The sequence below is a fragment of the Pseudorasbora parva genome, chromosome 5 (genome assembly GCF_024679245.1).
Source record: "Pseudorasbora parva isolate DD20220531a chromosome 5, ASM2467924v1, whole genome shotgun sequence".
NCBI classification, from domain to species: Eukaryota; Metazoa; Chordata; class Actinopteri; order Cypriniformes; family Gobionidae; genus Pseudorasbora; species Pseudorasbora parva.
The window spans coordinates 26,518,151-26,530,734 of NC_090176.1; the positions used below are offsets into that span (position 1 = coordinate 26,518,151).

A 12,584-nucleotide genomic window follows, 5' to 3' on the forward strand; every position below is an offset into this window, starting at 1 on the left:
ATATTTTTAATTAAATTAAATGTAATAAAATGTATTTTTATGAAAGCACAAAGATATAAAGGGCCTTGATAAATGTCTTGTAGAAGTTTTAAGCATTTTAAAGAAAGCAGATGCTAGACTGTAGGTTATTTAAAGGAACACGCCAACTTTTTGGTACTTTGGCTTATTAAGTGTATCCCCCAGAGTTAGATAAGTCCATATATATCACTCATCTCCGTGCATCCCATAACTCAGTCTGACACGCACTGCCGCTAGCCTAGCTTAGCACAAAGACTGGAAGTATATGGCTTCAGCTAGCCTATACTGCTCAAAAAGTGACAAAATAATGCCAACATTTTCCTATTTACATGTTGCAATGTGTATAGTCACAGCGTGTACAAATAACATGTTACATGAGACACAGCTATCTTATAAACATATACATACTGTGGACTATATTGTCAGAAGGCGCAGCACGGCTCCACTTCTGCGGAGCGCGGAGTGATTTGCTCGCAGCACATGAGAAGCCCCGCGGTGAGAAGCAGAGAGTTCGCTCAGAGTTGGAATAATTGCTAGATAGTTTACAATCATGGGTGTTCGCTGTATTGTGAAGGCCCGCGACAATAAACAGTGGAGACCAGGTAATACAATGATATTCCATAGAATTCCAACCCAAAACGTTTACCTGATGAATCGATGGCTACTTGCTCTGGATATAGACCCAAACACACCTGTAGCCATCATCAATCGGGTTTGCTCTGAACATTTCACAGAGGATGACTATTTCGGAAAAAAAACATGAAACATGTGCTGAAGGATACGGCCATCCCATGGATAATATAGACAGGACAAAGCAGATCACCCGCAGCTGCGGTAAGTGTTCCGTTATGTTTTTAGATGCGTAAGTTAGCCTACTGTAACAGAGTAGTTAGCTAGATCTAATAATGTTTATGACACTGTTCACTACTGTATTGGACTTTTTCCTGTGCTCCATGTATCCCCTGTAATGTTAGTATTGTGTTGTCATGAACGCGCTCTGTCACAGTAACAAATGAGCGGTGCTAGAGGTAATTCTCTGGACTGTAGCATTTACCTTGCTAATGAATTGGAGGGGGCATTGTCCTCATTTTAATTCAGGCAGTTAAATTTTTGTCTGGGTAAAAAAAAATGTTTTTTTAAATTTATTATTATATAAAAAAAATCACTTACTTGGTGGACAGCTGTCCATTAGGTTCACTTGGTATGGGGCGTTTCTTCCAGTTGATTTTGTCACAACGGGAGAAAAAAATCAACAACTGCCGGGTGTATTAGGGACATTTCCACACATATTGTGTTCGTTCTGATTCTCCCCTCAACCTCAGTCTGATCGGCGTTTTGTCTATTTGCTTCCAAAGTTTGTAACTCCTCGTCTGTGTATTCTGGCTCAAAAAGACTGACAATTCCTCAAAATCAGCCATGATCAACAGTCACGTTCGTCACTAGCTACAGTCACGCTGGTTTTGTTTACGGAAGGAACACCGCGGGGCTTCTCATGTGCTGCGAGCAAATCACTCCGCACTCCGCAGAAGTGGAGCCGTGCTGCGCCTTCTGAGAATATAGTCCACAGTATGTATATGTTTATAAGATAGCTGTGTCTCATGTAACATGTTATTTGTACACGCTGTGACTATACACATTGCAACATGTAAATAGGAAAATGTTGGCGTTATTTTGTCACTTTTTGAGCAGTATAAGCTAGCTGAAGCCATATACCTCCAGTCTTTGTGCTAAGCTAGGCTAGCGGGAGTGCGTGTCAGACTGAGTTATGGGATGCACGGAGATGAGAATGATATATATGGACTTATCTAACTCTGGGGGATAGACTTAATAAGCCAAAGTCCCAAAAAGTTGGCGTGTTCCTTTAACAAACGTGTTTTAAAAAAAATGATGGGAGTGTAAAGTTCTGTGTGTGTTATTTACCGATGACGTGCAAATTAAAGAACAGATACAGCAAGATAATTTGCATAATGGCCAGTTAGCTGCAAATAATGGCGCAAATACCAGTAAATTAACTAGGGCAAACCTTAGTAAATCACCTTGCATGCTTCATTTAAATACTCCCATAAATTTTGCATCTAAAACGGGAACCCCTACAAATGCATATTCAAAAAGGTAAGCCACTAAAATAACTGTTCCCACACCTTTTCATCGCTAATTAATCACTGCGTCTTTTGTAAATCCTGATAGTAGTTTTTTAACACCAAAAGAAGGTTTGCACTGATGCAAGCTGTTAGTAAATCTGGCCTTTAGTCAACAAATTCATGGCTGGCTAATGTAAAATCAAATGACCATCAGTAACAATATATAGGGCATTGTAAAAACTTTCATAGTAAAAATCTTACTGTCACTGTTTTAGATTTATAGCTTTTTACTGTCTACTGCAACTGTACATTCTGATGTACAGGTCCTTCTCAAAAAATTAGCATATGTGATTAAAGTTCATTATTTTCCATAATGTAATGATAAATATTAAACTTTCATATATTTTAGATTCATTGCACACCAACTGAAATATTTCAGGTCTTTTATTGTTTTAATACTGATGATTTTGGCATACAACTCATGAAAACCCCAAATCTAAAAAAATTAGCATATTTCATCCGACCAATAAAAGAAAAGTGTTTTTAATACAAAAAAAGTCAACCTTCAAGTAATTATGTTCAGTTATGCACTCAATACTTGGTCGGGAATCCTTTTGCAGAACTGACCGCTTCAATGCGGCGTGGCATGGAGGCGATCAGCCTGTGGCACTGCTGAGGTGTTATGGAGGCCCAGGATGCTTTGATAGCAGCCTTAAGCTCATCCAGAGTGTTGGGTCTTGCGTCTCTCAACTTTCTCTTCACAATATCCCACACATTTTCTGAGGGGTTCAGGTCAGGAGAGTTGGCGGGCCAATTGAGCACAGTAATACCATGGTCAGTAAACCATTTACCAGTGGTTTTGGCACTGTGAGCAGGTGCCAGGTCGTGCTGAAAAACGAAATCTTCATCTCCATAAAGCTTTTCAGCAGATGGAAGCATGAAGTGCTCCAAAATCTCCTGATAGCTAGCTGCATTGACCCTGCCCTTGATAAAACACAGTGGACCAACACCAGCAGCTGACATGGCACCCCAGACCATCACTGACTGTGGGTACTTGACACTGGACTTCAGGCATTTTGGCATTTCCTTCTCCCCAGTCTTCCTCCAGACTCTGGCACCTTGATATCCGAATGACAAGCAAAATTTGCTTTCATCTGAAAAAAGTACTTTGGACCACTGAGCAACAGTCCAGTGCTGCTTCTCTGTAACCCAAAAGTGTCTTGACCTGGGGAAAGCAGCACCTGTAGCCCATTTCCTGCACACGCCTGTGCACGGTGGCTCTGGAAGTTTCTACTCCAGACTCAGTCCACTGCTTCCGCAGGTCCCCCAAGGTCTGGAATCGGTCCTTCTCCACAATGTTCCTCAGGGTCCAGTCACCTCTTCTCGTTGTGCAGCGTTTTTTGCCACACTTTTTCCTTCCCTCAGACTTCCCACTGAGGTGCCTTGATACAGCACTCTGGGAACAGCCTATTCGTGTCTTATCCTCCCGCTTGAGGGTGTCAATGATGGCCTTCTGGACAGCAGTCAGGTCGTCAGTCTTACCCATGATTGCGGTTTTGAGTAATGAACCAGGCTGAGAGTTTTTAAAAGCCTCAGGAATCTTTTGCAGGTGTTTAGAGTTAATTAGTTGATTCAGATGATTAGGTTAATAGCTCGTTTAGAGAACCTTTTCATGATATGCTAATTTTTTGAGATTTTGGGTTTTTCATGAGCTGTATGCCAAAATCATCTGTATTAAAACAATAAAAGACCTGAAATATTTCAGTTGGTGTGCAATGAATCTAAAATATATGAAAGTTCAATTTGTATCATTACATTATGGAATTTTTTTTGAGAAGGACCTGTAGTTGTTGCTTTGGAGTAGCAGGGAGTTTCTTTATGCTATTCGTTCAACAACACTCACCATTCAGACAGTGAATACACAGAATGTAACTAGGCAGGATATAATGAAATAGGCTACACCCAATTTTATAATGCAAGCAGGGTCCTCACAATTTAAACCATCAAAGTTTTTGGTGGGGTTTTTCCCCTTGATTTCCATGCCTGTAATCCATTTATCTTCCAAATAAAATGGAAGAAGCAATGTATCGGAGTAAGTCATTAATGTAAACTGTGCTGAATCTGCACTTTCTCGTGTTTTCCTGTATCCTCTTGCACGCAAAAATACCAGACAATTATATATCCATCAATCAATCTGAACTCCAGATTTATGAGCTGTCTCCAGTCTACAAAGAAAGAGAAAGAAAGATCCAGAGAAATAACGACATTAGTGTGACTGAGAATGACATTGATAAATTAAGAAGAGTAAAAGGGGTTTTATTAGTGAGCTTGGTCCCACGTCCTCTGAATTCTCAGACAGTGAAGTGACAGAGGCGAGAGACCCCAGACGCCAGAGTTAGCACATGAAGATTGTATTATGAAGCGAGTCTGGTTAAGTCAAATCAATCTCAAATACACTGAACAAAATTATAAATGCAACACTTTTGTTTTTGCCCTCATTTTTCATGAGCTGAAACTCAAAGATCTAAAATTTTTTCTATGTACACAAAAGGCCTATTTCTCTCAGAGATTGTTCACAAATCTGTCTAAATCTGTGTTAGTGAGCACTTCTCCTTTGCGGAGGTAATCCATCCACCTCACAGGTGTGGCATATTAAGATGCTGATTAGACAGCATGATTATTGCACAGGTGTGCCTTAGGCTGGTCACAAAAAAGGCCACTCTAAAATGTCGGGTTTTATCACACAGCACAATGCCACAGATGTCACAAGTTTTGAGGGGGTGTGCAATAGCTGACTGCTGACTTTAGAAATGTCCACCAAAGCTGTTGCCTGTGAATTCAATGTTCATTTCTATACCATAATCCATCTCCAAAAGTGTTTCAGAGAATTTGGCAGTACATCCAACCGGCCTCACAACCGCAGACCATGTGTAACCACACCAGCCCAGGACCTCCACATCCAGCATCTTCACCTCCAAGACCGTCTGAGTCCAGCCACCTGGACAGCTTCTGCAACAATTGGTTTGCATAACCAAATAATTTCTATACAAACTGTCAGAAACCATCTCAGGGAAGCTCATCTGCATGTTCATCATCGTCATCGGGGTATCAACCTGACCTTTGTGCCATTTATCTACAACCATCACCTCATGTTGCTGAAAACATCCCAGTTGGCCTGCATACTCACCGGACATGTCACCCATTGAGCATGTTTGGGTGTTGGGATGCTCTGTATTGGCGTATATGACAGCGTGTTCCAGTTCCTGCCAATATCCAGCAACTTTGCACAACCATTGAAGAGGAGTGGACCAACATTCCACAGGCCACATTCAACAACCTGATCAACTCTATGTGAAGGGGATGTGTTGCACTGCATGTGGCACATGGTGGTCACACCAGATACTGACTGGTTGTTGAACCCCCCAAATACAGTAAAACTCTACCTTTTTGGCCTTTATTGTGGCCTGCCTACGGCACACCTGTGCAATAATCATGCTGTCTAATCAGCATCTTGATATGCCACACCTGTGAGGTGAATAGATTATTTCGGCAAAGGAGAAGTGCTCACTAACACAGATTTAGACAAATTTGTGAACAATATTTGAGAAAAATTGGCCTTTTGTGTAAAAAAAAAAAAAAAAGTCTTAGATCTTTGAGTTCAGTATATGAAAAATGAGGGCAAAAACAATAGTGTTTATAATTTTATTTAGTGTAGTTAAATTGTGTTATTGCTAAATGCTTAATTCAGGGATCTGATACGTTTATCCAATGTACCATGTGAATATGAAGAGAACGAGTTTAACACAAATTACACATTGCATTTTGTTAAAGAAAATGACGTAAAGTTAACGTAGATAATATCAAAGATATTTTTCTGCTATGACATTTTTTCTACAAATTTAAAGGGTTAGTTCACCCAAAAATGAAAATGATGTCATTAATTACTCACCCGCATGTCGTTCCACACCTGTAAGACCTCCGTTTATCTTCGGAACACAAATAAAGATATTATTGTTGAAATCCGATGGCTCAGACAGGCCTTCATTGACACCAATGTCATTTCCTCTCTCAAGACCCATAAAAGGCAAAGATGTTGTTAAAAAGCCTGTCTCGCTACAGTGGCTATACAATAATTTTATGAAGCGACGAGAATAGTTTTTGTGCGCAAAAAACAACAACTAAATAACGACTTCTATGGTGATGGGCCGATTTCAAAACAAAGCTTCGAACTGTTTTCGGATCACGTGTCAAACTGCAGAAATCACGTGACTTTGGCAAGCTGAATCATAAATCAATACACTGATTCATAACTGTTTGAAGCTTTGTTTTGAAATCAGCCCATCACTATATAAATCGTTATTTAGGGTTTTTTGCACACAAAAACTATTCTCGTCACTTTATAAAATTATTGTAGAACCACTGTAGTGAGATGGACTTTGTAACAATGTCTTTAGTACCTTTTATGGGTCTTGAGAGAGGACATGACGCTGGTGTCAATGAAGGCCATCAGATTTCAACAAAAATATCTTAATTTGTGTTCCGAAAATGAACGGAGGTCGTATGGGTGTCGAACGACATGAGGGTGAGTAATTAATGACATAATTTTCATTTTTGGATGAACTAAACCTTTATGTTCTGAAAAAAAAAGCCTCTGACCATTTGACCTCTGTCTCTCTCTCATACATGCATAAACACAGTCATACATTCAGTAATGTGTGGTGAAGATCCATGTGTGATGAACTCAAACTGAGTTTGACAGACAGAGGTTGGTGTTTTTGATCTTGAGGCTGTATTGTGACAAGCAGTAGGCGCTGTTTTGATTCACAAAGATGTGAAACGAAAGGACAGAGAAGAAAAAAAAAACATTAACTCTTCAAACTGAACTAGAGAGATGGAAAGAGAGATTGAGAAAGCGAGCACTGAGGTAAAGACAAAAGATTGTGACCTGAGCAGGAGAACTCTCTGCTCAATCTAACACATATGTTGTGGGCTAACGGTGTAGTAGCCCAGGGGCACAGACAGCAGCAGCAGCAGAAGCATGTGAAAAAGGTTTTCCACCCAGACCTCACTTCAAATTTAAGAGGGAGGGAGGAAGAAAGAGAGTGGAGTTGAACTAAAATGACTGAAAGGTTGTGTGTTTGAAGCAAGGTAGAGAAACCAAGAAGAAAGAGATATGGAAAGATATGATTAACATCAGAGCCATCTGTGGATTAACACAATTAGCACCTCAGTAAAAGCAGGTCTGTCAGCACCTCTTCTGCTTTCAAAGAGCCTGGCCAAGCCTGGCCCTCAAAACTCTCTCTGCAAGCCAAAATAAAAATGCACACACACAGAAATACTGTGTGTCAATGTTGTAATTCGATTTAAATTAAGTAAGTGGAAAGAATAGGTAATGAAATAGAGGGAGAATCGGAATTTAGTTTTAGCACATGCATGGCATGAATGGCGTCAAGTGGAGTTTTGTTTCGTTCATGGTGAGTTCAGAGTCGGACACTGATACTTTGCTCTAACATGGGGGCTTTCAACCTCTAGTCACTATAAAAAGACAGACTTTCTTTGTAACACTTTGTTATATTCAAACATTTAAAGAAATGAATACTTTTATTCAACAAGAATGCATTAGATTGATGATCAAAAGTGACAGTAAAGACAGTGTTCCAAAAATGTATATTTCAAAATAAATGCTATTCTTTTAAACGTTATATTCATCAAAGAATCCTTTAAAAAAAATTAACACTGTTTCTACAAAAATAATAAGAAGCACAACTGATTCTTGAGCACAAAGTTGGCATATGATTTCTAAAGGATAATGAAACACTGAAGACTTAAGAAATTCAACTATACACTATATTGCCAAAAGTATTGGGACACCCCTCCAAATAATTGAATTCAGGTGTTCCAATCACTTCCATGGCCACAGGTGTCTAAAATCAAGCACCTAGGTATACAGACTGCTTCTTCAAACATTTGTGAAATAATGGGTCGCTCTCAGGAGCTCAGTGAATTCAAGCATGGTACCATGATAGGTTGCCACCTGTGCAATATAACCCCTTTTCCACCAAGGCAGTGCTGGTTCAGATCGGTTCTTTCTTTGTCTTTCCACACCTTAAGCACCAGCTCCAAAACAGAAAAAGTGGTTCTTAAGTAGCACCAAAACATTGCTGGGCTGGAAGTAAGAACCGCTTGCGTCAGCGGCTGGGGGCGGGGCTACTGTGACCAACAAGACGAACACAAACTTGAGATCTGCCATTTTTTAAGTAGCAGCTAATCAAGCTAAGAGCTGCTCGATTGTAATCTCCGTCTGTACAATGGTGAGCTGCGGGGATGTGTTGGATTCGCAGTGTTTTTATGCCAACGTAGGATCATAAAACCATGAGCCATTGATGGAAGGCTTGTTTGAGATGCATTGGCGGGCGCTGTGCAGCCCGATCACCGTATTACATCAAAATACAGTGAGAGCAAACGACTCCTTATGCTTTTGAATCGATCATGCAGTATTTTGATCGGTCTGCGCAGCGGCGATGTACCTCGAAGCCTGGAGTGTTTGTGTTTCCCGCTTCCTCGCTAGCGTTGCTGAGAAAGATGAGACGTATACAGCGACGTAAGACCTGGCTCTGTGCTGGCTCTCTAGCCTGTGGAAAGCCAAACCGGTTCTTAAAGACTCATCAGTGGAACCAACTTAGAACTGGCACTGGCTCTGAACGAGCACCCGGTTCATTCTGGTAGAAAAGGGGTTTAAGTCAATTCGTGAATTTTCCTCACTAGGGCTCTAGAGCAGTGGAGACGTTTTCTCTTGAGTGACAAATCACACTTCTCTGTCTAGCAATCCAATGGTTTGGCAAATGCCAGGAGAGCATTACTTGCCTTACTGGATTATGCTAAGTGTAAAGTTTGGTGGAGGGAGATTATGATGTTGGGGTTGTTTTTCAGGGATTGGGCTTGGCCTCTTAGTTCCAGTGAAAGGAACTCTTAATGTTTCACCATACCACAACATTTTGGACAATATCATGCTCCTAACTTTGTGGGAACAGTTTGGGGATGGCCCCTTCCTGTTCCAACATGACTGCGCACCAGTGCACAAAGCAACGTCCTTAAAGATATGGATGAGTGATTTTGGTGTGGAGGAGCTTGGATGGCCTTTTGAGTCTTGACCTCAACCTGATAAAACCTTTGGGATGAATTAGAGCGGAGACTGTGAGGCAGGCCTTCTTGTCTAAATTCAGTGCCTGACCTCATAGTGAGGACTTTTCATAGCCTTCCCACAGATAAAAAATGTCAACAGTTATGGTAGATGTTTATTTATTTACAATCGGATACCGCAACAATTTAATTCAAAGTTGTTTGTTTGCTCGGCCCATTTCACCACGGAGAGTTTTTGTAACCTGGGACAATATCAAGCAGGATTCACTCAGCGTCTAAAAAACTGAAGAAAGGGACGATTCCAACCATATTCCTGCAAACAGTAAGAAGTGATTTATCCACTTCTTGACTGTCAAACCCATTTCTGATTAAATTGGAAGTTTCTTAGTAAGACAACATTATGATAATATCCTGTGTTGTCTAGATCTAACGCAAGATGCTAGTATTGGAAACTCCAAGTAGCACACAGTTTGTCAAAAGACAAAGGTTAATATTATTTCCTGCCAGTGTTGTCATAAAATACAACAGTAGATGCGTATGTTGATCCCTTTTGACGGATTGAAATCTAAATTAGCCTATATTTCATCATTAACACATAACTCAGAAGCTAACTACATTTTCTACTACTGTTTAGTTGCTTACACATTGCTTACTTCGATCCTAGCTAACGTCACGTTATCCACCATCTAAGTTGAAATGATAGTCATTTGACAAGGCTTCTAGTCAATTTGTTAAATAAATCTACATTTTTGAGAACTGAAGTATGATTATTTGGCAGCGGGTGATTAGTAAACATGACACTGTTTATTTTGAGTGGCTTCTACATTACTTTGTTTGGCTAAATAAATCAGTACTCTACTGTCTAACTGTAACGTACAAACAGCATATATGTATTTACGCGCTACCCATTTCATTTCGTGGTTCAAAGTTAAGATGCTATCATTGTAAAATCATTAACATGACGGATGGTATAGATGTGTTAGCTGTCATTGAGCCGTGCAGTGAAACAGCCAATCAGAGCAGAACTCTGCATTAATATTCACGACCCTTCCAAATAAGGCAAAAAAAGAGCATTACATCCTAGGGACAATTTCTAGGGTTGTAAATGGACCTGTAAAACCGTATCTGGACAATTTTTGACCTTAAATAAGCCACATACCCTCTATTTAGATATCAGAGAACAACATTTCCAACTTTCAACATTTTCTCACGTGATTATGTATGTATGGTTCGCATTTAAAGACTTAACATTTTAAGAAAATCATTCAGACCCCAGACATTTTAATGCTAGTGTATTTTCTCAATGGACCCCTGTAATACCTTCACAACACACAGGGATCCAGGTGGAAAAAACCTTGACTAACATGTTCTCTCTCACATCGTAAGTGAGCGTGTTTTTGTTGTTGTTGTTGTTGTTTTATATATTAAATTATTTAAAACAACAGAGTATACATAGTATTTATTCGTAGGCTTGATTAAAAAAATATATAGTAAAATTGGACCAAAGAAAAGCAGAACACACAAGCACATTGATGAAATGCCAGTGACCCTCACTCCAAGCATACAATTGAAACAAAAAGTAGTTTCTGGCCCCTTTTGTCACCCCTGTACAATACGAGGACTGGGCTAGTGCTGACTGTAGGGCTTGTGTGTGTGTGTGTGTGTGTGTGTGTGTGTGTGTGTGTGTGTGTGTGTGTGTGTGTGTGTGTGTGTGTGTGTGTGTGTGTGTGTGTGTGTGTGTGTGTGTGTGTGTGTGTGTGTGTGTGTGTGTGTGTGTGTGTGTGTGTGTGTGAAACATTTGTGAAATAATGGGTCGCTCTCAGGAGCTCAGTGAATTCAATATATAAAATTGTGTGTGTGTGTGTGTGTGTGTGTGTGTGTGTGTTTGTGTTTGGTGGGGGTTGGGGTTGTGTGGTGTGTGTGTATCTGGGCAGCAGCCCACTGGCAGAGGGTTGAGCCACTGTTTTACAGTCCTACCTGAACACATGTGGCAGGGAAACACATTACAAATCTCAGGAGCAAATCAAGAGCTTCAGTGACAAGGTAAGATTTGAAGCAACTACAGCAGCGGTACAAATTACTTCACACGCGCTTAAAAAAGGTACCAAAAGGGGATGTTCGCAGCAATGCCTTAGAAGAACCATTTTATTCCCCAGAGAACCTTTCAGAGAACCGTTCTTAAAAGAACATTTTAAAAACTTAAGGAATCATTTTCCGCTATAAAGAACTTTTGGTGTAATAGAACTGTTCCATGGATGTTAAAGGTTCATCATGGAATCTGGATGCCAATTGTTATGAGTGTAGCAAAAAGTAATTAAATTGGATATGAAAAAAGTAATATTGTACGATTTGGTTTAAGTAAAGCAAAAGTCAGGCGTTTATAATAATTTCCATTTTAAATATTATTTAATTTCCATTTTCCATTTTATCGGATATGTATTCCTCCAGTGAGATACATTTGGTAAATAAGATCTCAAAGACAGTCACAATTTCATGATTGATCATCAAAACATCCTCTGAAACATGAGTGACAGCAGCTAAATGGTGTGAGATGATAGCTGTCACATAAAAAATAGGCAACTATTACTGCAATACTAATATATTTTATGTAACTCATGTAAACTTTTTCCTGGACATTCCTTTTATGAATGTGCTAATTTAGTTTATCATCACAGAGAAAAAAAAATTGTTGAAATTTGACCAAACTTTTATTGGAGTTTGTAATCCATGGATAAATGTTTGTTGTTGATAAGTAGGGATGTGAGGATCAAGATTTTTTTGTGCTCAAAGTCCTTCTAAAAAATGTATTTTATTTGCTTACTATCGCCACCCAGTGTTCATTTGTTCGGTTTCAGAGGCCTGTGTTGTCTGAAAAATGACAACATATGTTCAAAAGATGAAGGATCATTAACAAAAAAACAACAACTAGATTTAAAGAAAAAAAAAGTGATCTTGTGTTGAATTTTTTTTTCTAGACTGTGAACCTCATACACATGCAGAACTGGAGCATCATAAAAAATGAACATTTTGGGCTCTAGTGGGTAAGTGACTATAGCAATTTGCTAACACAACAACATGAGAGACATTATAAGCACGCATGTGCCGGAAACAGAAACACCAAATCAAGATACTGATGCCAAAATCAAAGGCTTTATATAGAGCAAACCAACTAGAGGGAGATGGTTAGATAAGGGGAAAAAAGACTAAATAGGCCATGAGTCAGAAAACCACGTGGTATGCGAGTGTAGTTTGATTAAAACAGGATCAGTGAGACAAGCGTTATTGCTGTATAATACTATATAATGGCATAATTCTTTCTCATGACAGACTTTCTTGGTTATGTGT

General features: G+C 39.5%; 1 protein-coding gene across 3 annotated transcripts in view; it reads left to right on the forward strand.

The window, feature by feature from the left end:
- hao2 (hydroxyacid oxidase 2 (long chain)) overlaps positions 1 to 12,584 on the forward strand; it is a 34,219-nt gene that overhangs the window by 10,682 nt on the left and 10,953 nt on the right. The window contains exon 2 of one of the 3 annotated variants that reach the window (XM_067443625.1): positions 12,215 to 12,280. The exons of the other annotated variants lie outside the window; for them this stretch is intronic. Within the exon in view, the coding sequence (XP_067299726.1) occupies positions 12,258 to 12,280 (23 nt within the window). The 5' untranslated portion in view covers positions 12,215 to 12,257. The remainder of the gene's footprint in view (positions 1 to 12,214; positions 12,281 to 12,584) is intronic. 3 annotated transcript variants of the gene reach the window in all.